Source organism: Ictalurus furcatus, chromosome 1, assembly GCF_023375685.1.
Source record: "Ictalurus furcatus strain D&B chromosome 1, Billie_1.0, whole genome shotgun sequence".
NCBI classification, from domain to species: domain Eukaryota; kingdom Metazoa; phylum Chordata; class Actinopteri; order Siluriformes; family Ictaluridae; genus Ictalurus; species Ictalurus furcatus.
This window is the reverse complement of record NC_071255.1, coordinates 17623430-17650385: the sequence shown is the minus strand read 5'-3', so window position 1 is coordinate 17650385 and position 26956 is coordinate 17623430. Positions and strand designations below refer to the sequence as shown.

Here is a 26956-nt window from a genome sequence, read left to right as displayed (position 1 = left end):
TTGATAAAGTTTTTTTTTACTTGCTTAGCGTCCCATTAACGGTCTCATACACTGGCTATGTGAGCTATGTGAGTGAAGCGTTGGAAATTCTAAATAAAGGACCTTAAGTGGCCTACACGGCTGACAAGTAGGGGGAAATAATGTGGAAATGTGGCCATCTAGTGGTTAGATGAACAAACCACATTGATATGATTCGACAGACTCGCTATGTTCCAAATGAAACGCAAACCAGACACGATAAAGAATAAAAAGGTAAAGTGACAGTAAAACAAACGTCTTGAGAGATTTCTGAAGCTTTACATGAGTCAATCTCTAAGCATTCCAAATGCAATAGTTTGTAATCCAGTTACATATTTAATTAGCTTGGAAAACACAAAGATAAAAGTGGTCTAGCAAACCACACTCACATGGACAGCATTATTTGCTTAAATACACTGACGATTAAAACACACACACACACACACACACACACACACACACACAAATAAAATTAGCCTGTATAGCATTATTGATTACAGGATGATGTAATAACAGTTTTGCACATCACACAATTCATACAAGTAAGGATGTAATATTTCATGCGATTATATTGCATCCGTAAATATCACATATGTATACTTAACATTTTATTTTCAAAAATCATTACAAAAATAAATAGATAAATCCTAAGGTACAACTGATCAGATTTGAAATGTCATATCTCTAAAACATAACTGCATAAATAATACAAGTCTACATTACACCCTTACATTGCTATCAGTGTGAGGAACACATTTACATACATGTCTATTTTAACAATCAATTTGTATTTACATCTTGATATAGGAGAAATGTCCATGTGAGCTTTTCTGGAGTTTAAGATGTCCATCGCCACCAGGCCACCTTTACTCTGTCCCACACTGCTTCAAGAGAGTCAATCGCAGGACGCACATCCAAGATCGAGAACTGGTACGTGCTTTTGTCAAGGTCCCCTTCATAATAGTCAATCACATACCGGACCTCTTTTCCACAACGATCCACAATCCAGTCATGTCGGTCAAAAGGTAGTTCATATCTACTCACAAACAAAACAAAAAAAAAGAATTCTTATACACTGCTTAGGGAAAGCTGAGTAATGTTAGCTAACTTAAACACGATCCGACTTCATACCCCATCCAATGACGTATCCTGGCTCTAGGTGAAAACTCCTTTGCTTTACCACCAAACCTTTTCAAAGATGGGCCACATGGACATTCACTATAAAACAGAAACAAAGAAAATTATTTTTTAAGTGAGAATAAAAAAATTAAAAATATGAAAAGAATTAGCATTACACTTCAGTAGAACTGACAAGACCATTACCACATTCACCAACCACTTTAATAGAAACACCTGTACACCTGCACCTTTATGCAATTCATGATCTTATGACAGCAGTGCAATGCATTAAATCATGCAAATGCAGGTCAAGAGCTACAGATCAAACATCAGAATGGGATCTCAGTGACTTTGACCAGTTCATGGTTGTGCCAGACAGGCTGCTTTAAGCATTTCAGAAACTGCTGATCTCCTCAGATTTTCATGCACAACAGTCTAGAGTTGACACAGAATGGTTAAACATAAACTAAACCCAAAAAAATAAATAAAATAAAAAAAACACCCTCCATTGAGCAGCAGTTATGATGAGACAGGTCAGAGGAGAATGGCCAGACTGGTTTGAGATGAGAGTAAGTCTACAGTAATGTAAACACTCTTTATAACTATGGTGAGCAGAAAAGCATCTCAGAGTGCACAACCTTGAAGCTACAACTCTAAAGATGCGCGTGTTCCTAATAAAGTGGACAGGGAGTCTACTACTATTATAACAATTATTACAACAACAATAATAATTTACTCACCTAGCATGCAGGGCCTCCCATTTCAGGATCTCCTCCCAGGCCTGTTCATTGTTGCGGTTGTGGATTTTTATGATATTTGTCATGTCATGCTGGGAAAGACTGTCATCCTTCCAATGCCACCTATATAAACAGATCATTATTTCTATAAATGATCACCTGATATGTTAAGAACGTGTTTGTTTCTGCGTTTTAAAGCTGACATTAATGCATCACTCATTACATCTGTCCAGGTGCAATAAAAGTTTCAAATCCCCTGTCAACTTATTTTCCTTCTAGATAGTTGATTTTATGATCATCCTTAAGAGCTGAATTTACCATCAATGGCATGAAGTTCTCAAGGAGATGAAGTTCTCAAGGTCAGCACTTATCCATACTCTAACTATATACTCTAACTAACTATAATGTGTAGTATGAGAAGGTCAGAACAGAAGACAAACTGGCACAATTCTGGATAGCTTTTTCTCCACTGATTAACTTGACTGGATGATAAAGTAAAATGACTGGACATATTCAACCGATATACTGGGTACAGTCTCGGCCAGGATGAGAGAAGAGACCTTTTTAAGGTGTAAAAGTGGTAAGAAATAAAGTAATACAGTATAGGAGTATAGTCACAAGGTACGATTCCTCAAGTATTTTTCCCCACCCCTGATTAGGAACATGCAGGTTTTCATCACAGCAAGTTTTCCAAAAAGAAAAACAAACTCTCTCTGTTGAGCATTCAGTTCACATCCAAGAAAACCCATGCTACAGTGATATCTGAATCTGTGCTATTATTATTATTATTTAGCATGCAACAAAAAATGTTACGAATATACCCCTTTCTCAACATGGCATTCCAGAACATTTGCTCCGAGGGATACACCCAGTTTTTTTCTGAGCCGAATCTAGGAATCGTGGACTCCTCTCTGTTAACAGGCAGGGGGAAAGGCTGGTCAGAAGCCGGCTGCTGGTTTGGTGGTGGCATCTAACACGAACACAGACACATAAGACAGTCAGCTTGGCGTTCATCATTTCAGAAGCAAACAAACACAAGTCTCATATCTGGACGTGATGGTTTAAGTACCATGTTTGTTGGATCGATGTCAGACATTCCTTTTTTTGCAGCCTTCATGGGGCACCCCACAAAGTCGTAGGCCCTCTCCTGGTGCGCTGGTGCCACAGGAGCAGTGGTCTGAGAATCAGCCAGATGCATGGGGCACTCAGACGGAAGAGAACCTTGAATTTCAGACAAGTTACATGTGAAATAAATGTTTGACATTTATCAATTAATACCTAAGCTTGGCAGTAGACTTACTTTCCTGGCGTGCCTGGTGCATTGGACAGCCCTCTGGAGGCACGCTGCTGCCAAAGTGAGCCTCGGCTTGAACAGTAGCAGCAGGACTGGACGCTGAGCCACCCATCCTGAAGTCCTAATGTTTCTGTTAAAAGAAATAACAGCAAATAGATATTACACAATCCATAAAGAACCTTAGGAGAACCTTATACAACCCAGCTAAAATATTTACCTTAGCTAGCTGGTTTTGTATTAAAGGCATGAATGCTATGAATACATTAAAAAATGATAACAAACGATGCTATAAGTTTTTTATAACTTGTCCATTAGCAGTAAGAGCACTGGAATAAAGTTGGTTTGAAGTTGGATGTTCCATATTCGCGGAAATTAAGGGACGGTCTCTAAATTTACATACGACATTGTTAAACACGTTTCTAACTACAATAGCATTTGAAGGGAATGACTTACAGTCATATAACCAACTGGAAAGTGATCATCTAGGTATCGGGTATGATGCACACCTTTTAGATTTTTTGATATTTAAGAAAATAAACTATTAAATCCTATATAAATATTGCCATGTATTTTATTACTGCATGGGATCATACACAAAATATATTGTGTATTTAAAGCTCAATAGCATTTTAAGGGAATGATGTACAGTCACACAACTTTACATACCTGACACCTAGATGAACACTTTACAGTTGGATGTGTGAATGTACATCATTCCCTTCAAATGCTATTGAGCTTTAAATAATGGTATATTTTGTGTATGGGCCCATTCTGTAGTGAAATACATGGCAATATTTATATATGCTTTAATAGCTTATTTTGATAAATATCAAAAATCTAAGTGGTGTGCATTATAGTTGACACCTAGATGATCACTTTCCAGTTGGTTATATGACTAAGCCATTCCCTTCAAATGCTATGGAAGTTAGAAACGTGTTTAACAATGTCGTGTGTAACTTTAGAGACGGTCCCTTAGTTTCCGCACATCCGCGAATATCGAACGTCCAACTTCAAACCAACTTTATTCCAGTAGTAATAGCTAGCTAATTGTACATACTTTTAACTATAGATGTACACTATTCCTACTAATATCAGCTAGGTGTAAACTATTATATCCGTCCCACATATGCCACAGTAAATAATTCAAGATGCATCCAGCCATAAAGGTTTTAACTCACTTAACCTGCTCACACGATGCAAACCAATCCCCAATGTCAACGTGCAGCAGCACATCCAGCAGCTACCCACAAGCCTTCACGGCTTCTTCTTCTTTTGGTTTTAACAACGGTTGGCAAACCAACTTAAGGTGCATTACCGCCACCTACTGGACTGGAGTGTGGGCAGCAGATTGGCAGGGGAAAAGTAGTAATAATAACAACAATAAATAAATAAATAAATAACTATGTACTAGATATTCATACTAAATTACTAAAGTGTCTCACTTATCACAGTATTTTTCCAGATAATTTATTAGGGGACAGTGCACTTTTCCAGATGTTTTTTCCCAGCAAGTTCTCTAGTGTCATGTTTTGCTTTCCAATTTGCATCTCAGTTCTTTCTTCCTCATATCTTTTGCAGTCTAACAGAATGTGTTTTACCGTCTCTTGCGTATTGCAGTGGATGCAGAGCCAAGGGGATGTTTTCCTATACTGTTTAATGCTAGATTTAAGTCAGCATGACCTATTCTAAGACACGTAGTTATCATTTCTTCCTTTGGGTTCCTGCCCTGCCTCATACTCATGCCCACTTGTTTTGTATATTATATAGGCTAGTTATCTGGTGTCTGCTATGTCCCAGTATTCCTGCCATATTTTATACGTGTGTCCATTTATAATGGTTTTAATCTCTGCTCTACATAATGGTATTGCATATGAAATGTTTCATGCTTTATCAATCTTTTCACCAGTACATCCACAGTTTCATTTCCGTTTACCACTACATGTGCTGGAACCCAAACGAAGGAGACATTCAGCCCCCTACCATGGAGTATGAGAAGCAGATAAAGTATTTGGTAAACAATGTCTTGTCTACATGATGTTTTCCCAGATTGTATATTTGATGCAAATAGACTGTCAGAAGCTATAGCGACATTTTGGTTCTGATTATTTTCTTCCAACCACTGCAGTACCCTTCATGGCTTCTTCGTCTAATCCAGTTTAAACACTTCAGCTGTTTTTACCGCCACCTAATATTGATGGGAAATTCAGATCATTTTACTGACTCAGATCTTTGAATCTCATTCAGCAAAATGAATGAATCTTTTTTCGAGTCATTTCGTTCATTTAAGCGGAATATGATTAAAATATTACAAGTTAAATTCCCCGACACATCTAGTACTTAAACTATAAAATAAACTATAGGCTAATGCAACCAAGGCTGAATTATGAGAAACAGAAATGATTCATTAATAGCTTAGCTGGGTCTTCAAGCTATGCCGTCTGCTAATTCACCTCATTTCCCGATTAGAGTCGTTCTTTCTTTTCTCACGTCACATTTGTCATGTCTGTTCCCCGGAAACAGAAATTATTAGTTCACCTCTCAAGTCTACGGGTTCGAGTCAACCGAACAACTCAAACCCAAAGACTCGAGAGGTGAATTAATCATTTCTGTTTCCTGTATTACGTGGTGCATTGCCTATGAAGCGGTCAACGGAAGAACGACGACTCGAACTGAAAACTCGATATGGGTACTAATCATTTCTGTTTCCTGTACAGAACCTATGGGGATGTTGCTGGGGATGTCAAAAATGAACTAATCACTCTCTGGGACAACTCGTTGTTCCTGAGTCATATTAAAGATTCGTTCAAAATGAACGAATCGTTCATGAACGACACATCACTACCACCTACAGGAGACACCGTGTCACTTTACATTACACCCAGCCTCAGAGAAGTCAGCCTCAACCCTGTAGTGTATGCCCTGCCAATCTAGCACACAAAAGCAATGTAAACACTTGGTAATCAATTTTAGTGACACATTAACATTACTAAACATAACTACCGGGAAATGAAGTTAAAGTCCATCCCGTATCTACTCAGAAGATTACAAATTTATAACTGGTGATGATGATTCTCAGGTATGTAGATTTAAATTTTGAATTTAAATAGAAAATGGTTACCTTCTGCTTAGATTGCCTATATTAATCATTACACTACAAATTACACATCGAAATACAGAGGGTTTTTTAGATAGTGGTGGGTTAATTATAATTTTAATGGTAGGACTGATGTCATTTTAAGTCCTTTTCATTCCTGCTCTGAGCTTAATATCCACCTACATTGATATTTATACTATGATTAGACATCCAGAGAGACTTACAGAAGTGGTTTATAGTCTCCATCAAAAGCATCTCGTGCTATATAAACATATCAGGATCTCAGATTCATCATCACAATTAAAACCCTGTTTTAGGGCAGTTCATACAGCAAGTCAAGGTATTTCTAATTAAATCATAATTTTAATTACAGTAAGTGCTAATTCAAGTGCTTGGTGAAGAGTTAAGTCTTTAAGCCTTTGTTTGAAGACAGCCAATAGCTCAGCTACTCGGACAAACAGGGGAAGTACATTCTGTCACCTGAGCGCCATGACAGAGAAGACAACTGATGCACGTCTTCCTTGTATCTTGAGGGATGGTGGTTCCAGTGGAGCCATGCTAAAGGCACTTTTCACCTCCTAAAAGCATTCCAATACATAGATTCACTCCTATTCCCGCCTTGCATCCAGTGTTCCCGTGATAGGCTCTGGATCCACCTTGACCCTGACCAGGATTAATGATCATTCACTGAAGATGAATGAATGAAGATGTTACATTTTAGGTTTTTTCTTATCACTTTTGATGGTGTTTTATTGCATAATCTATGTAGTCCAACTGACTACATGAACCATGGGCGGCTGTGGTTCAGGTGGTAGAGTAGGTTGTCCACTAATCGTAGGGTTGGCGGTTCAATTCCCGGCCCACATGACTCCACATGCCGAAGTGTCCTTGGGCAAGACACTGAACCCCAAGTTGCTCCCGATGGCAAGTTAGCGCCTTGCATGGCAGCTCTGCTACCACTGGTGTGTGAGTGTGTGTGAATGGGTGAATGAGACACAGTGTAAAGTGCTTTGGATAAAAGCTCTATATAGGTGCAGACCATTTACTATTTACCATTCCTCATTGCTCCTTTAACTCATGTTTCACCTCAGTGTGAGTGTGCTGCTGCTGCTGCCACTGGTATGTTCACAGCTCCAGGGCTGGATAAACTCTCCTGATCATCCACTGGCATATCCTAACAACAGCAAAATGAACTGGACTCAGTGTGCTTCTCCAGGCTTCACTGTATCTCTCACCCTCATTCACCTGGACCTGGAGAACAGTGCACAGTGTGAACATGATGCTCTCATGGTCAGTTATTGTGTGCCATAAAAATGGAATTTTCAGTGTTAAACTATATTGTTTGATTTTTTTTGTCAATCACAAGTACTCCTACTTTCATTTAATCTCACGTTGTATTACTCCCCCATGAATCTTACACATCAGTTTTTGATCCTTCAGATATTCACTGGCAAGGAACTGTTCAAGTCTCTGTGTTCCAACATGTCCTTTATGGAGATGCAGTCTTCTATCAATCCTCATATTCACTCTGCTTCTGGAGGTTGTTTATCCATTTATTTCTATTCAGATGACTCACTCCCAGAGGTTCATACTGGATTCAATGCCTTTTACCAAATCCAAGGTAAAACATTTCAGTATGTACACAGATATATGATACAAATGATTAAACCTTTAGAAATGTGTAGTCTAGATGTTTTGTGAGATGTATAAAATGATAGAGCAGGTTCAGTTGACAGTGAATTCTAAACAGCTTTGAAAGAGGTTCCATTATTGGGGCGGAGATGGCAGGAAGTTCAGTCCCAAAAGACTTTTCAACTGGCCAGTGTTTCAGTCGGAACTGTAGCATTGGGCTGAAATCTCCTATAGGTGTTTAATTGGGTTAAGATCTGTTGACTGTGAAAGCCATAGCATATGAGTTACATCGTTTTAATCCTCATCAATCCAGTCAGTGAATCTTCATGTCCTGAAGAAGGAGCGGTTTCCATTCTAGAAGAGCCTACTCCCAACAGGATAGAAATGTTTAATTACAGGATAAAAGCGATTGATTTGCAGTGGCTCTTCCTTGTAAAGGGACGAGTGGACGTGGATATCAGCAACATGCTCCCCAAATTATAACAGCCACTGTTTATTTTATTTTATTTTAATTTGAGACTAAATCACAGTTCTTATATATTCTTATAAATAATTAAAAAATAATTAAAACATTAAGGTTGCAGTGGAGCCAGAGCCTATCCTGAGAACAGGGCTATTTCTGGCCCCTTTACATCCCCCCCCCCCCCCCCCCCCAACCGCCATGGGAAAGCATGGATGTTCGTGGCCCTCTACATCTATATCTCTGTTCCTAACAGCAGTGCCCACTATCACCAGGGATACCAGATAATCTCATGCAACCAAAGTGTTACCTGATTTCAGATTTAAAATAAAACTAAACTAACACATTTTTTATAAGTAATAATAATAATAATAATAATAATAATAATAATAATAATAAAGATGTTGTACTCTCCATTGACGTTAGCTGGATTCTTCTCAATCAAAAATTAAAAAATGTACGTCTAAATAGGCTGTTTCCATGCATATTTTTGTCTTGCAAGTGAGGCTAATTGCTTAAAAAATGTGAAAACTGGAGAAGGAAGGGTTTAAATTTGATTCACCATATAATATGCACATGAATAAACCAGCCACACGCATGTCTCAAACCAGCATCATATCCGATACCTATTTCCATTATTACATTATTACATGATGGAAAATCCTCAAAACTCATAATACAATGTCAATTTTAGGAATGAGAGTTGAAAACTGCTAACTACTCAAAGTGACTGAGAAAACTTTCATAATCTGGTTGTAAAAACCTTGCTGATGGAAAAATATGAGACAAACAATGGTCAGTTCTCCACCTCGATAAAATCTAAACCGATAAAATATAAAACTTTTTAGCTATCTAACACAAGATTAGGCTAGTTTGGTGTTGCTAGCCAAGTAAGCTATAATTGTATGGTTTTAGCTGCTACAGTCTGATGTAGAGCCACTGGGCTCAAAATGTCACCTGTGGTGAGAAAAAGTAATAAACAATTTTCTATTTTTGGAGCTGTGGTGTGCCAACTTTTCCTTCCTTTTCTCAGTTTTTGTGTTTGAGCACCCTCATTGAGCTTTGTTACCCATCAGATGTGCGCACATTGTATTGAATCTTTTTAGCTGCTACACTGCCATACAAAGTATGTTATCTGCTCTAATGCTCTGCTCATATCATGTTCACATAAGCTGGAAATCGGACATTTACACACCAAGAGGATGTTAGAGGATGTCACTTTCAACCCCGTAACTGGTAAATAATAATAATAATAATAATAATAATAATAATAATAATAATAAATTGGTGTATATCTATTTTTCCCCTCACACTAACTGACTATGTGAGCTAGCATTTGGCAGAATTGAGACTGTTAGCCAATAAGACACAAGTATTTCCGCCTCTTTTCCTGTAAACACTGTCTGATTGATCTTGCCTCCGTTCACTGAAGATACAAAATTACAACACCGACGCCTTCTTTTACTGATGTTCAATTACGTAGAGACAAACTGCTCCGAGTGGAGAATTATTCAATGCTAAAGAAAAAATCTTCAAGACTACACCCTCGAATGCCCAGGCCAGGTTACGCCCTTGGTACTCTTTTTCTTGTGGGTAGGTAGGTGAGTCGGATGGGGGCAAGGGGGCGCTCATCAGTGCCCCCAAGCTGGTAGCGCCCTAGGCGACCGCCTAGTTCACCTATGCCTAGAAACGGCCCTGCCTGAGAACACTGGGCACTAGGCGAACTTTGATGGGATGCCAGTCCATTCCAGGGCACCATGCTGCTAATCTCTCACAAGAGGACAATTTTGAAAGAGTATGTATGATGGTGGCATACCAAGTAGCTTTGTTTTAACTTCTTCACTGTATTGTAAGCCAGAGATCAGTGTAAACCTTCAGTGTTTCATTCTCCTTACCAGTGTACAGATTTAAAGTGAGACAATAAGCCTTTTTGACATCTAAGTCAGTTGACTGACCCAGTGAGTTTAAGTGCTACAGTGATCTAGAAATATAGGTTGTTTTTTCTCTCTTTCTGTCCCCTATGCTATTTATATAGATGTTGATGAATGTGCAACGCAGAGTAATCCATGCAGCCATTTCTGCAACAACTTCATCGGAGGATTCCGTTGCAGCTGTCCACATGGATATCTTCTTAATCACAACAACCGCACCTGTGATGGTAAAACAAAAACAGTGACTGTCATTGGGCATGAAATGTACACTCACTTTATTAAATGCTTTACAACCATGGTGAGCATAAAAGCATCTCAGCATGCACAAATAATTGAAACTCAAATATTATATATGTGTTGTCTTTTCTTCTGTTTTCTGTTTCCAGCAATTAAATGTGGGCCCCCTGAACCCTTGCTGAATGGACATGTGAAATTTGTTAAAGGTTCTAATAATGAATACCTATCAGTCATTGAGTATCACTGCAATAAACCATTTTACATTTCCATGGGAAAACAAAATGGTGAGAAACATTGTTTTTTATATTATGAGGTTTTATTTATTTTGCTGAAATTATGTGACTATACACAATTGTCTGTTTTGATCATTCCAATATAGGAAACTACACATGTGGTGCTACCCAAATATGGAGGAAAACTGGCTATAATATATCATGTCATTATGGTACAGTGACAATGACAAAACATTTTTTTTTTTAACTTTTTAAAGAAAAAAATATATATAATTAAATGTGTGTGTGTGTGTGTGTGTGTGTGTGTGTGTGTGTGTGTGTTCAGTATGTGGTCACCACACATTAAAGTCTCAGTATGGCAGAATATTTGGAGGAAAGTCGGCTCCCTCTGGTTCCTTTCCTTGGCAGGTCTATCTTCTTAATAAGGAGAATAGAGGAGGGGCAATTATCATTGGAGAAAAATGGTTAATGACTGCAGGTCACAACTTGGTGAATCATGGTACTACAGTCCCCACAGAAAAGGAACACATTAAGGTACTCTAAAACACAATATTCATGTTCTCTTTTTGCTGTATTGCAACATCAAATTTAGGGAAAATAGAATGGGATTTTTTGTGCTCTTTTTGAAGTGACTCTCTACAGAAATACAATTAAGTAAAATATTTATATGTCCTCAGAATTTTTAATTTAATTAAAAGTCTTAAAAATCATAGGTATTCACCCTTTCTTTAAGCAATTTAAATTAGTTAAATAGTATTTAATTACTATTAATTGTATTTAATTTTCAAGAGATGACAATAAATATGTAAATAAAGTTCCCTCCACTAATATTGGCACCCTTGGTAAATATGAGCAAAGAAGGCTGTGAAAAATTGTCTTTACTGTTTAACCTTTTGAACTTTTTTTTTTTTTTTTAAATATTCTGCTCTCGTGAATATCAAACAATTGCAAACAAAATACAGATTTATCAAAAAATCTCTGTTAAATATAGGTGTGCAACAATTATTAGCACCCTTTTAGTCAATACTTTGTGCTACCTCACTTTGCTAAGATCGCAGCTCTGAGTCTTCTCCTATAATGCCTGATGAGGTTGGAGAATATATGGCAAGGGATCTGAGACCATTCCTCCACACAGAATCTCTCCAAATCCTTCAAATTTCGAGGTCCATGCAGGTGGACTCTCCTCTTCAGTTGACCCCACAGGTTTTCTGTCCAGGGGCTGGGTTGGCCATGGCAGGACCTTGATTTTGTGGTCAGTAAAGGCTACAAAATGTTTGCAAGCTGTGATAACTGCCAAAGGGGGTGTTACTAAGCACAGACATTGACGGGTGTCCAAACTTTTTCACATGCCACAATTACTATTTTATTTATTTCTATATTTTTAAGCTCATGAAATATAAAGTAACTGCATGCCCAAACCTTTGCCTACAACTGAATAATCTCCCCATATCTGAAATCAACATTGTTTTAACTTTATTGTCGAACAAACACTGGCTTTTCTCATCTTTACTGATTATGTAACCACAGTATAATCACAAGTGAAGCACCTTGTTATATTCATTCCATCTGTGTAAATTGCTGAAATAACAACAATTGTTCAAGGGAAACAAATAAATGAATATGACTGGACATTTAGATTTGTGTATAATAAGTGGTAACTTGTAGCATATGTTTTCTGTGCAGGTATATGCTGGTCATAATAATGTAAACCAACTGGACAGGTTTATTGCCCTTAGTATTTCATCAGTGCTTGTACATCCAAACTACACTACAGAGTATGACAATGATATTGGTCTAATTAAGCTCAATTCAAAAATTACATTCAGTGAGAATATCAGGCCAATTTGTCTACCACTGAAGCATGATGAAATGAAAACCTACAGAGGGTAAGAACTTTTCATCTACATATATCATGTTCAACATATTTGTATAATTCACATGCATTTAAGTATGTTCTGCCAGTAAAACATAAATGAGTGTACTATAGAGTGGTGCAGGAATGAGTCCTAAAACATGGAAATAAGTTTTGCACCTCTGTTTCCATCGTCCTGAAGTTAATGGGTTTTTTGAATGGGTTTTTTGTTAAATGCCTGAAATAAGCTCTGTGGTTAACACAAGTTCAAGATATTTTCAGGTATTATTCTACGACATAAAATACAACAATACCCCACTTGTGATTTTATTAACCTTTTACATGTCTTGAAAAAAGTGGTTGCTAACCAGTGGCTAAATGGGACTACAGAGGTTGTCAGGGACATTAAACATCATCAAGCTGAACAGGAAAACTCACCCAGAAGAGATGCATGTATAAACAAATGGAATTTCTTCAAAATAATGCAACATGGACACATGCCCAAAAGAGGTCAGGGGCAGATTCTTCACAAGAAGAGCAAAAGAGCAAAGTGGATCCTCATCAGTGAACATGTTTTTTCAATTAAGATTGACAGAATTTTCAGAAGCTTAGTGGTGATGACTGAAGTCATGTGATCATAATGTAGTTCGTATATAGCCTTTTACTTTAGCTTTTTACTTCTGGCGATTGTATTTAGTCTTCAAAATTCATAAAAGTTCTGTTCATTTGGGAGGATTATCTTGATGAACAAAACATGTAATAATCAACATTTTGCTGGGCACAGAGCTAATTTTCTGCAATAATCTGAAAGCCAATGGAAAAATCCTATTGGCTTTTTGTTGAGGGAACCAGGGTGATGCTAACTTCTGAGGTGGTCTACAAAAATATGTCATACCTGCAGCACTCTATATGGGATAGAGATATACAGCATGTTCATATTCAGGGATGCTGGCAAATTAAATGTTTACATGAGTATAAATTGTAATCCTAATCCACTGAGATATCATACAGATTAGTAGTACGCTCTAACCTTTACCATCCAGTACCAGTGCTGGTGTACTATATGGCCAATATAGGGTCTATACTTATTAGACTTGGTTAAATGGCTCTAGATACAGTATAAGCCTTGACTGTGAGTACATGTACTAAAATGCATCCAAATTAATTTTATATATCTTTATATATACTCTAGGTGGGTGTCTGGTTATGGCGTGACTGATCAGCTAACAACTTCCAATGAACTAAAATATGTTGATATTTCTACTGTGGACCAAAAGACATGTAGAGAGTCTTTTGAAAAGATAAGGAAAACTGACACAAACGTTCTCCATGTTACAGACAACATGTTTTGTGCTGGAGATGTGATGGGTGGAAAGGATTCATGCGCAGGTGATAGTGGGTCAGCCTTTGTTGTACAAGAAGAAGGTGTACACAGGGCAAAAGGTATCGTTAGCTGGGGTGTTGTACAATGTGGCCAACGTGGCATGTTTGGAGTGTATACACAAGTATCACGGTATCTTGACTGGATAAATAAGATAATGAGTGAAAAATAGTGGTAGTTTGTTTGGTCTACTGATTATAAGCAATTATGATTGTTGTAGATATGGGATTATGAATGGTACTGTTTCTTCTGGTCATTTACAATGTTAGAATATTAAAACATTAGATGTAATAATGAGGCATTATTGTTCAATAATACACTGTACTATGACTTTAAAGGTTTAATCTTTTAAAAGTTTTAAATGTATAAGATTTATTTTTCTAAAGTTCTAGCCAAGTTGACGTGATTATTTGTCCAGCTGCCAAATGCTGTTTTAAAAAGTATGAATAAAATGTAAGCAAATCAGTTGGTCTCTACAATTTATCACTGTGTTTGCTTTTATTTTGGTCATCTGGTATTTATTATTATATAAGTTGATCTAATGTACATTTTGTGTGACACTCATCAAACTTTAAACAAGGGGTAATATTAAAATAAACTTAAATTATGGATCCCTTAGGGCATTTCTACACATCACATCAATGACATCAACTGATGACATCAATGACAATATTCTACTCAATACAATATTAGTCTTGTATACATGAGTATTAAATGTGTTTTGTTCATTTTTCATGTAAATGTCACATTCATTTCAGTAAATCTAGTAATATACCAGATACACGCTGGTCTCTGGATAGCCCAGTCCAGATTTCTCTTGTTCACCATCTCAGTGCACAGTTTGGTATTCCCTTCTGTTGCAAATTCCCTGTTATGGTGTGGAGAAAAGAGAAGAAATTCCTCTCTTGGACTGCAAATGTGTAGTGCCTTTTCTTATCCAGTGTATTTTCTTGTCCAGTGTTATTTCTTTCTCATGTGTTGCATCTGGAGCCCTTTAAATCTTGCTCATGTGAATATCAGACTGTCAGTATCCTGATCTGACTTTAACCATTAATCCTACAATTGGAGTTTGTCCTTTGATGAGTCTACTGTTTATTTATCTAAAACAATCTCTTGCCCCAAGTTCATACTGCTCTTGAGTTCTTATTTCCTCTATTATCTTGGTTTTAAACACTGCATTAATGGACTTAAATGTTCATCTAATATGGTAAGTGTAATGAATTGTCAGTTTATACAGATTATAAAAGATCTAATTAAATGATATTATTTTATATCCCAATTTGTTTTAGAATTACAGACAGCATTGCATAATATGTGTACAGAAAACGAGTCAGTCTGTATTTCTCACTACTAAATGGAGATATAAAATATAAATTACTACAGGTGTATTGTTGTTTGAATTAGACTTCTACTGTCAACATCTCACTCAGAAATGTTTACAAAAACACACATTGTAGATCTTGTTATGTTTGGAGGTTTATGTTTTTCATGGTTAAGAGTGATGGAACTAAATACGCAGTATACAACTGTATAGCCTGTTTTGTACTTCAAAATGGATTACACATTAGTAAAGTTTTTTTAGCCAATGTGCCTAGACTTTTCATTGCTTTTGCTACAAATGGTTTGCACTGGCATTTATTTTAATTGGCAAACACCTTAAGTTGTGACCTAAAACTGAGACAACTGAGACAGCATATAACTTGAGGTGAGTTGAGGGCCTTATTCGACAATCTCAGTAGTGACAAAGTATTTTATATTAAGTAATATTTTAGTTCACCATTGTTATAGCACTATTACAATCTTAACCACTGAGCTACTGCAACCCCTTTGAATGACTTAATACATACTTGCCTCTTTTGTCTTGAATAGATTAATAACACTCCCGCTATTGTCCCTGCCAGGCTTTTTATAATCTTTATGAACATGCAAAAATGGAGGTTTGTAATCACGTCTGTGATGTATGGTGAGTTACACTCTCCTAATTACCCTGAACATTATTCGGCTCCTCTTGATAAAAACTGGGATTTGGAGGTACCTCCCGGTTATCACATTCAGCTCAATTTCAACTATCTCAAAATCAATCCATCACAAGACTGCAGGAGTGATTCTCTCACGGTAAATATGATACATAATTCCTGTTATAATTCTGTTCTCCAGTGTCATTAATATAAAGCCATCAATACAGTTATTGTTTATTCATTTTCTAACTATATGAGTAGATTATGAACCTATGTCAGCAGTTGTTTTTGTCTATGTATCCGAAACACTGCAGATATCCTATAACGAGAAAGTGATGAAGTACTGTGGTGAGGAGGATTCAGAGAACCACAGCCATCCAGGAAACAGTTCCATCTTTATACCTGCCACTAAAGTAAAGCTCTCTCTTCTTACTAATGAAGTGAACCAAGGGCCTACCCCACCTGTGGGCTTCTCTGCATTTTACCATGCTACAGGTGACAAATGAAACATCTCAGATGCTGCAAAAGGAATACTGACAATGGATAAACATAGTTTTTCATACTGATAAAACTGCCAAAGGATAAAAATAAAAAGTGCCCAAATAATGCAACCAATTTAATATAACAAATATAATGGACATAATATATCCCATATATATGCTTTGTTTACAGTATTTCTGTTCTCATTGATTTTATAGTATTATTGGGTAAATAATCATAATTACAATTGTAAGAACACTTCCACCAGTAAATGATTTAAATCTAATTAAATATAAGCACACAAAATCGGCAAATAATCTAATTGTGGCTTCTACTATATATAATTGATATAAGATGGTAGAGTTGTGTTCATACAGATGTAGATGAGTGTTCATTGCTGAGTCAAGAAGATGGAGCAGATCCTCCCTGCACTCAGATCTGCCTCAACACCATGGGCTCATACCTTTGTGCTTGTCATCATGGCTTCAAGCTGGATGCTGATCAGCGCACATGTGTTCGTGAGTTTCACACTGAACAAGATTTTAACAACACAGATTTTAGTAAAACTCTCCCACATGGTCATTACACATAAAACAGTCTGTCTGAACTAAAATGACTCATTGAAATTATTAGTGCCACTGAACAAAACAATCATCCATCCATATTCTGTACCGCTTATCCTACATGGGGTCGAGCCTGGAACCTATCCCAGGGAACTCATGGCACGAGGTGGGGGACACTCTGGATGGGGGACCAGCCCATTGCACAAGTGCACACACACTCACACACTACAGGCAATTTGGAAATGCCAATCAGCCTGCATGTCTTTGGACTGGGGGAGGAAACTAATTCTCCCTCATGGGGAGAACTTGCAAACTCTACGCATACAGGGTGGAGGTGGGAATTGAATCCCCAGTCCTGGAGCTGCAAGGCAAATGTGCTAACCACTAAACCACCATACCCCCCACTGAGCAAAACAATCTATTTAAAATACTTCACAACGGCTAATGGGTACATGCTGTACTAAATGTGAAAATGTGTGCTTTTATTGTAATACATTCATTAAGTAAAATTCCTTCCCTCTGAATAGTCAAAATATTTCACTCTACTTGATAAAAAAAAAAAAAAAAAAACATATAATTGAGACTAATGCTCTTTACTTAATGTTTCATGAGAAAGGTGAACAATTTATATGACATTTTGGAAAATGGAGGACCATGAGTCTTATGCTCAGGACTCTAATCATTTGCTCAAATATCAGCTTTTAGTTCAGTGGAAAGGCAGTGAGGTCAGTGTGATTAGCATGTTCTTATGGAAAACCTTCACAATAGCCTTTTTCATGGATATGGAATACGACTGTATGGCTGCTGACCCAAAATTTTTACCCTAAACCTGATTTGTAATGTTTGCTTTTTATTTCATACCAACACTGTAGTGAGTTCATATATGCTAGATAAATATACTCAAACTCTTGTCAGCCTTTACCTCTTTACAGTGATTTGTTAATGGTTGTGTTATGTTGTGTTCACCAGGGGTACAGTGTGAGTCTCCAAAAAGTATAAATGGGAGGATTAGCCCAGTGCTTCCCACATACTACTACAGAGATGTGATCACTGCTCACTGTGACATAGGCTACAAAATCATTACAGTAAGAACAAACAAAACATCTGTTAGGTGTTGGATTGCATTTTACATTAGAAAAAAAAAAATCTAATTTTAAAAAAATTTTCAGAAAGGAGTAGAGCTCAGTAATTACACATTTACCTGTCAGAGTAATGGCCAGTGGAGTTTACCTCTTCCTCAGTGCCATAGTAAGTCTAACTGTTTATTTCATATTTAAAGACATTACACTTAGTACACAGGTAATTATCTTAAAATTGTAGTTTAATCATAATTAAATTACCATTTTATCTTCTAATTATAGTTATACATTGTAAAAACCCACCACGCTTGCTACATGGAGAAGTGAAATTCATCTCTGAGCCTCAAAATCAATATCAATATCAATCTGTTATAAAGCTGCACTGTAACAGACCATACACTTTTCCTGCAACATACAATGGTAAGTTGTATGTTTTATCTCTGGGTTTAATTGATTAAAACTGGTATATTAAATAAAAATCTAGGAAACATCTTCACATTTCAGCCAGGTTCTTGTTTATTAAACCACAGAGGCATAGTTATCTGTTAAACTACATTCATTTAAACCAAATGATAATTTGATGATTCAATGATTTCTTGCGTTTCATTTTTAAATGTAATTTCCTCCAGTAACCTACACCTGTGATGCAGATAAGGAATGGAAAGATGACCAAAACAATGTCTTGTCTGAGGCTCCAAAATGTGTCCCAGGTAAACAGTAGTGCATGATTACAAACCACAACAATAACCTTTATATTCAGTGTGTCCACTACGTGTATGTGAACAAATGTATATGTATTTATTAGAGAAGTTTCTTGTAAATGCTTTCTTGCTTGTCTGTGTGAATTGCATGATTATCAGAGTGTGGACGCCCACTGGTTGGCCTTGAGCGTCGTAAGAGGGTGTTAGGAGGTCATCTTGCTCCACAACGAGCCTTCCCCTGGCATGTCTTTATAAATCACTTACATGGAGGAGGTGGAGCCGTCATAGCAGAGAACTGGATCTTGACAGCAGCAAATGTTCTAATGATCAAAAACCAGATTATTGACCCCAACCAAATAAAGGTATGTTGTGTAACCAGGAGATGTGCTCTTTCAAGTAAGTAAAAGTGGATAACTCCCAAAATATTGCTTCACATTGTGTTAAATATAAAAAATAAAAATAACTTGTCATACAGATATTTATATTTTTAATATTGGCCTACTAGTGTGTAAAATACAAACCCATAAAGTGTAATGAATATTTTTTTCAGCTGTCAGTGATCTACTTTACACTGTATATATTTGTCAATACTTATTCTGCCTTACACTACTGAGCACACTATTCTCCTAAAGTACCTTAAAAACAGCTTTGACCTTGCAAAAACTTGCCACGTTTCAAGGTTGAGGCAGAAGCAATCGCAGATATTCAAATAGTTTAATTAAAAATAACAAAACAAAAGACACCAAGACAACTTGGCATAATACTGTCAAAAACTAAACAAACTAACAAGATCAATAAACATGGTACTCGGTGGTCTAAGACAAACAAGCACTGCAAACGATAGATGGAGATATATAAAGTGTGCTCATTAACAAACGTTATTCAGGTGGTCATGTGATGTAGTAGTGCAGTGGCTGATGGGAACTGAAGTCCAGAGTTACCTTCCTGATATAGGACAGATCACATATCAGATCATACAGAACCCCCCCCCCCCCCCAAGGGCTCTTCTCCCAGAGCACCCAAAAATGCACTCCTTCCATCTGGTGGTCCTGGCCCCTTGGGCAAAATGTCCCCAGTAGATCTCAAAAGCAGAGCGACGTCCTCAATGGAACAGGAAAGCAGAGTGACATCCTCAGCAGGGCATGAGCTCAGAGCGACGTCTGCATGGCAGGACAGCGGGACAATTTCCTAAGCAGGACAGGAGAGGGGAGCAATGTTCTCCGCGAGGCCCGAGGGAAGCGCCAAGATTTCCACAAGGCCATAGAGGGGAGCGAGGTTTTCCGCGAGGCCAAAGGGAGGAACGATGCTCTCCGCGGAGCATGAGGGGGGAACGATGTCCTCCGTGGAGCAGGAAGGGGGGGGTGTCATACGGCGCGCAGCAAAGAGGAGCGACGACCTCAGCCGAGCAGGAAGGCGGAGCGACGACCTCAGCTGAACTGGCAAGCACAGCGGCGTTGTGCGCGGGGTTGGCGAACAGAGGGGAGCACTTGGGTATGTCAGGACACGGAGCAACGTCTTCAGCCAACCCGGGTGACTGAGCGGCATCCTCAGCTGACCCGAAAAGCTAAGCGGCGTCCTCAGACGAGCAGGGAGGCTGATCTTCGTTCTCCGCTGACTCTGTTTGCTGAACTAGATCCATTATAGGGGAGGGAGTGTGGGAGATTGTACTAGCCCCGACCACAGACTCCCACTTGTACCCGGACAACCTCCTGTTGGCGTGGCGTGTTCCTCCGTGAATATAGATGGTAGATTGAAGCCCAGATAATTCCTGGCGACCTGCTTCTTACGTAGGGAAGCTTGGTTCTCCTCCTCCTGTTGGGGTAGCGTAGCGAAGTACTCTGCGAACATAGGTGGCATGGTGACCCAGGTATTTCATCATGATCTGCTGCTTCCGGTGAAGTTTTTACGTTCGGTCACGTTTCAAGGCAATCGCAGATATTCAAATAGTTTAAATAACAAATAAACAACAAAACTAAGACAACTCGGCATAATACTAAGGTAAAAACTAAACATAAACTAACAAGATCAATAAACATGAAACACAGTGGTCTAAAATAAAGAAGCAGTGCAAACAATGGCTATATATAAGTGTGCTCATTAACAGAAACGTGATTCAGGTGCAGGTGGTCATGTGACATGTAGTGCAGTGCAGTGGCTGATGGGAACTGAAGTCCAGAGTTACCTCTTTGATATATGACAAAACTGTTTTTAACTGGGTACACTTCCATATTACTTATAAAGCTGTCATAGAGCAGAACTCTGCTGTATATACCAGCTTAAAGAGCCCGAAAAACTGTATCAGAGATGCATTGCTATAATTTATTGTAATAAAATAGTTCATACCACTCCTTCATTCATCTTCAGTAATTGTTTTATCCAGGTCAGGGTTGTGGTGGATCCGGAGCCTATAATCTTGCATCTAATGAAAATATTGCATCTAATGAAAAAACACTTTGTATGGAATCCCAGGGCATCACACACACACACACACACACACACACACACACACACACACACACTCTTACACACATTCATACGTAGTGGCAATTTAGGGTGCCCATTCAACTACTAGCAAGTTGATACAGTGGAGTCTGTAAAAATGTTTAAAATACTGTTAAACTGATACTGTTGAAAATGGTTAAAACAGTGTTAACCTATTTTGTGTATATTTTACCATCTAACAAATAGATACTAAAAACTAAGTGATCAAAGCCTTGCACCAGACACAGCACGCAAATACTGTCAATCACCTGACCATTGAGTTTTACACTCTTGCATAATGTCTACTGCATTTCTAAGGTTGATGCATTATTAATACACTGTAATATAAGTTTACAATTATTTTGTCATTTATCAAGTAGAGCTCTGCTCATAAGCAGCCTACTTCTGTTTTTCTCTCTGTTTTTAGATATATGTTGGAGTCAGTGATGCACTAAAACGATCTAAGTTCTCACCTCTTGGGATCAAGTCTTTACACATCCACCCCTTGTATAATAACTCAGATGATACACACTATGACCATGACATCGCATTAATAAAGCTGGAGAGGCCCATTGTGTACAATGCTGATGTGATGCCATTGTGTTTGCCTCCACAAGAAGCTGAATTTACACCTGGTCTTACTGGGTAAAGGTGTTTTGGAATGGAAGCTTCCCACACATATAGACTACATCCTACCGTAAATTTTCTATTGAAAAAGGCCTATATAAATAAAGAAAAGCTTTCAGGCAATTCTTCTCGCTATTTCATAAAACAATACATACAGTTTATAACAGCACACTTAACTATGTATTATATGATCTGATCTACAATATGTCATACTTATTGTGCCAATTCTGCCTACATTTTCAGGTGGGTCTCTGGATTTGGTCAGACAGCGATAAGGAAATCATCCAGGTATCTCAGGTATACCTCCCTCCCTCTTGTGGATAAAAAGACATGCCAAAATTTTGTCGATAATTTAAGGATCCCAGTGGCCCTGACAGACAACATGTTCTGTGCTGGTGTACCCGAAGGTGGAAAAGATGCATGTGATGGAGATGGTGGTGGGGCACTGGTTTTAAAAAAGGATGGTGTGTTCTGGGCCACAGGCATTGTTAGCTGGGGTTATGAGTGTGGCAAACCAGGTAGATATGGAGTGTACACTCTTGTGTCACAGTATATAGACTGGATAAACAAGACAATGAGTGAAAACTAAAAGCAGTATATATTTGTAGTTTTACTTCAGTGTTTGGGTCAGTGTCTGTAGATCTGTGATGCATTTCGACCTCAACAAAATTTAAACTTGACTGTGTTAGTGTTATGTATAGTAAAGTTTGTTTTGCACATCAAACTTATATACTAGGCCACACTTAATTAAGTAACAAGCTAATTAAACTAAGTAACAAACTAAACTTGTGTGCATGCACACTCATTGTTACGTCCCAGGGCGTAATTATTTTTTTTTTTACTAGTTGCGTGCCGTTTTTCTGTGTTTTGCTCTCTCTCGTTTTCTCTCTCTCCTCTCTTTTCTCAGTGCAAAGCTTAATGGAGACCAGCTGACTTTGTTTGTCTCCAGGCTGCTGAGGCTGGCTTCTCCTGTTCCAGACGATAGCAAGTGTGCTGTTGTGTGTTTTTTTCTTGTTGTTAGTGTACAACGTATTGTTAGCTAAAGTAGATTTGGTAATGTTTAAGTTCATTGACACTTTAGGAAGCTGTTGATAATTTAATTGTTATCTTGGAAAGCGGTAGGGAGGCGGATGCCATTTTTGTTCCTGCTCCTGTTTTCTCCTGTGTTTGGTTAGAAAGGAAGGAAGGGAAGAATTTTGTAGTTAATTTTATTTTATTTTATTGAAAGTTTAGAAAATACTCCCTCTCAAAGTCAGAACTGTTTTGTTTGTTATTTTAGCCTGGTCCCCTCCTGAAATCTTTTTGAAGCTTCCCTTTTTTTTTGCATCTGAACTTACCAAATAAATGTTAATCTTAATATTCCCCCTCTCTCTCTCTCTCTCTCTCTCTCTCTCTCTCTCTCTCTCTCTCTCTCTATATATATATATATATATATATATATATATATATATGTATGTATATATATAAAGTCAGTGCATAACAATTATTCATAAAACAAAAAGACTTTCAACTAAAACTATCCAATAGATTTGAAATTTTACAAAAATTAAATGATATGGACATTTCATCTCAGAATGAGGCCATCACTCAAAACCTGTTAGAAGCTGCACATGAGACGGCTCCACCTACAAAATGCAATAAAACTCCAAGGATATCGATGAAAACCAAACAAATGATGAAAAAGCAAAGAGAAATGAAACAATCCAGAATAACTGACAAAATCGAATATGTGGAACTGTGCAAAACAGTCAGGAAATGCATCAAATCAGACATTCGAAGGTTTAATACTCAATTAATCACCAAAACCCTAGAAGAAAATCTCAGCCTGAAAAAACTGAAAAGACGACTCATATTTGCCAAAAAACTCATACCATCACTGAAACTGGAAGATGGCTCCCACACAACAACTAAACAACAGTTGATGGATAGAATAAAATCATTCTATTCAGATCTGTATAATGATGATACCCCATTACCCGAACTACCCAATCCATTTGAAATGGTGCCTGACATACTAGCAGAAGAAGTTGATTGGGCTATTAAAACAACTAAGAATGGAACAGCAGCAGGACCTGATCAAATCTCAATTGAAATGTTGAAAGCAGGTGGAGAACCCATAGTTAAAATACTTGCTAAACTTTTTACTACCTGTCTCAACAAATATACAATACCTGACCAATGGAAAAACGCCGATGTCATACTACTGCACAAAAAAGGAGATGCTAAAGACCTGAAAAATTACCGTCCAATAAGCCTTCTATCTATAATTTACAAAATTTTCACAAAAATCATCAAAAAAAGACTTGAATCATCACTAGATTTTGCACAACCACGGGAACAAGCTGGGTTTAGGAAAAATTTTAGTACATTAGATCACATACAAGCCCTTCAACAGGTCACTGAGCGCCACAATGAGTTTAATCTACCACTTTGTCTAGCTTTTGTCGACTATGAAAAAGCTTTTGACACTGTCAAACTTGCTCAATACTTCAGGCCCTACAAAACCAAGGGATCAATCCGGTTTATATAAAAATCCTGTTCAAAATCTATAAAAATGCAAAAGCTACAATTCAGTTAAATGATGATAAAGTGGAAATCAAAATACGAAAAGGATTCCACCAAGGAGATACCATATCGCCCAAACTTTTTCGGCCTGCCTAGAAGAAATCTTCAAAAAAACTTGACTGGGAGGACAAAGGAATCAAGATCAATGGCTCCCACCTCTCCAACCTACGTTTTGCCGATGACATAATTCTATTCTCAGAAACCCCAGAAGAACTACAACAGCTACTAGTAGACTTAAATGGAACAAGCAAATCATCAGGGCTAAAAATTAACCTACAAAAAACCCAAGTTATGTTCAACAATAGGGTTCAACCAATAGCAATTAAAATACAGGGGAAACTATTGGATCAAGTAAACAGTTACATATATCTAGGACAAAACATATCAATGGAACTGAATGGCCTTGACGAAGTCAACAGGAGGTCAGGATCAGGATGGCAAACTTTTGGCCGCCTCAATTTCATCTTCAAACACAACTTTCCTCTATGTCTCAAAAGAAAAGTGTTTGATCATTGTGTTTTCCCTGCTCTTACATATGCATGTGAAACCTGGACCACAAATACTAAAATAATTCAAAAATTAAGGGTCACTCAACAAAGCATGGAACGCCGCATGCTTAACATATCGCTATTAGACCACAAGACTAATGTGTGGGTGCGAAGTCAAACCAAAGTAATGGACATAATCAAAAGGGTGAAAACATTAAAGTGGAAGTGGGCAGGACACGTAGCAAGAATGAAAGACCAAAAATGGACGTCTGCAGTCCTAAATTGGACTCCAATGGAAGCCAAACGCCCAAGCAGATGACCTAAGGCCAGGTGGGCTGATGACATCAGAAAGTTTGCTGGAATCAATTGGCAACAAAGGGCACAGGATCGTAGTTGGTGGCGGCATTCAACAGAGGCCTACGCCCTGCAGTGGGCCGAGAACGGCTGAAGACGAAGACGATATATATATGGGGATATATATATATATATATATATATATATTCCCCATAAAAACAGTTTGGATTACTTTCAGAGCAGTTAGTTTCTATCATCAATTTATTATGCAAAAATTGTACCACAGACAGATCAGTAGATATGGGTTAAGCCATTGGATTACCTTTCAATTCTTGTAATACTCCTTTTTTTCTTTTATGTGCAATCAGAAACAGCAGCCATATGACATGCTGTCGATATGATGTCTAAAAGACTTAATGTTTAGAGAACAAAATGTAAAATTACATCTGGGGAAATATGAAGTCTGAGCATAGTAATTCCCTTCAAGCTTTACATATGGGTTACAATACCAAGGTGCAACTGTCGAGCAGCACATAATTCCATGGTTCCATGGCATCTCTGGTCCAAATGCTGATGTGCACAATTTCAGTATTAATTACCTCAATATTAACTTCCCCAATATGCTACAAACAAACAAATGATATTTAAACAGGATATTGACTCAGGTGCTATTTCTATCAGAGCCACCAAGTGTGGCTATATTTCAAGAATGCGGGAAAATAATTTCCACGGGATGAACTGGGTGCCCTGCGATGGACTGGCACCCTGTCCAGGGTGTACCCCACCCTGAACTGGTAGGATATTACTACTACTACTACTACTACTACTACTACTAATAATAATAATAATAATAATAATAGGTGCCATGGTGGTGCACTGGGTAACACTGCAGCTTCAGGCTCCTTGGTTCGATTCTGAGTTTAGGTTAATGTTTGTGTGACATTTGGCATGTTCTCCATGAGGATGTCCATGAGGATTTTCTCCAGGATTCTCTGATTTCCTCCTACCTTCCAAAAACATGCCAGTAAGTGGCTTCAGTGCTGTGGAGGATGGCCATGCAAGGCACGCAATGAAGGGGGCCTCCTACTGAAATTGAATGATCATGCAGCTGGTCCGTGAACATTAGTGAGAAGAAGAAAAGGTCATTTTGATCACAGTTAAAGGTAGAGTATTCGATATAAGACCTTTTTCACACTTCCGTGTTATAAATATGGAAGGGTAAGTAGTAGCATTTCAAAACGTCTGGTGAGATAGTGAACAGTGGCAGCAAATACAGTTCACACAGTCACAGCAGCATGGACATCAAACATCTGTTGTCTGGTGATATACTGTATAGGACTGTAAATATATTGATTTTGCATTATGCCACTGGGCGAGTTAGCACTACTAAACTACCCGTAGGCGTGAATGAGTCAACAAATGTCTCAAACCTGCAAGCCTGACAAGGATAAAACGATTACTTAATAATAATAATAATAATAAGAGGAAGAAGAAGAATTATCATCATCATCATCATCATCATCATCATCTTTGCTATTAAAATGCACTGAAATACATTACGCATTTTAATAAATTTCAAAGCAAATAAAGTTTTATCATTTTATCATTTTATCCTATTAAGCATGTCCCCTTAACCATAACCTCTACCGCTACTACTTTCACTTTCACTTTGAGACTGGTAAACACAGTGCGCATGAACACAGGTTACTAGCAGCACCCAGACTGTCTGCGT

At 37.8% G+C, this 26956-nt stretch overlaps 3 protein-coding genes across 8 annotated transcripts; 2 read left to right on the top strand and 1 right to left on the bottom strand.

The window, feature by feature from the left end:
* Positions 1-326: 326 nt before the first annotated feature.
* Positions 327-4492, bottom strand: LOC128611077 (holocytochrome c-type synthase). Of its 3 annotated transcripts, none has more exons than XM_053630327.1 (7): positions 4347-4492; positions 3175-3298; positions 2944-3095; positions 2696-2844; positions 1878-1997; positions 1150-1236; positions 327-1054 (listed from the first exon to the last, which is right to left on the bottom strand). In XM_053630327.1, the coding sequence occupies exons 2-7, from the start codon at positions 3278-3280 to the stop codon at positions 856-858; spliced, it is 813 nt and encodes a 270-aa protein (XP_053486302.1). In that variant the 5' UTR covers positions 3281-3298; positions 4347-4492; the 3' UTR covers positions 327-855. The 3 variants fall into 3 exon arrangements, with proteins under 3 accessions (XP_053486302.1, XP_053486310.1, XP_053486317.1); XM_053630335.1 differs by having other exon boundaries at positions 4352-4450; XM_053630342.1 differs by lacking the exon at positions 4347-4492 and adding an exon at positions 3386-3522.
* Positions 4493-5906: 1414 nt separating this feature from the next.
* Positions 5907-14453, top strand: LOC128611065 (mannan-binding lectin serine protease 2). 2 transcript variants are annotated; one of them, XM_053630309.1, is made up of 9 exons: positions 5907-6244; positions 7354-7552; positions 7703-7883; positions 10390-10512; positions 10672-10806; positions 10902-10967; positions 11081-11289; positions 12439-12641; positions 13800-14453. In XM_053630309.1, the coding sequence occupies exons 1-9, from the start codon at positions 6231-6233 to the stop codon at positions 14158-14160; spliced, it is 1491 nt and encodes a 496-aa protein (XP_053486284.1). In that variant the 5' UTR covers positions 5907-6230; the 3' UTR covers positions 14161-14453. The 2 variants fall into 2 exon arrangements, with proteins under 2 accessions (XP_053486284.1, XP_053486292.1); XM_053630317.1 differs by lacking the exons at positions 5907-6244; positions 7354-7552 and adding an exon at positions 9527-9590 and having other exon boundaries at positions 7662-7883.
* Positions 14454-14839: 386 nt separating this feature from the next.
* On the top strand, positions 14840-23239 carry LOC128611049 (complement C1s-1 subcomponent-like). 3 transcript variants are annotated; one of them, XM_053630295.1, is made up of 12 exons: positions 14840-15195; positions 15890-16103; positions 16261-16441; positions 16804-16944; positions 17959-18074; positions 18159-18237; positions 18351-18488; positions 18698-18778; positions 18929-19131; positions 21678-21895; positions 22121-22174; positions 22785-23239. In XM_053630295.1, exons 1-12 carry the CDS (start codon positions 15170-15172, stop codon positions 22918-22920), a joined length of 1587 nt encoding a protein of 528 aa, XP_053486270.1. In that variant the 5' UTR covers positions 14840-15169; the 3' UTR covers positions 22921-23239. The 3 variants fall into 3 exon arrangements, with proteins under 3 accessions (XP_053486270.1, XP_053486252.1, XP_053486261.1); XM_053630277.1 differs by having other exon boundaries at positions 14850-15195; positions 22121-23239; XM_053630286.1 differs by lacking the exon at positions 14840-15195 and having other exon boundaries at positions 15488-16103; positions 22121-23239.
* The last annotated feature ends 3717 nt before the right edge of the window (positions 23240-26956 follow it).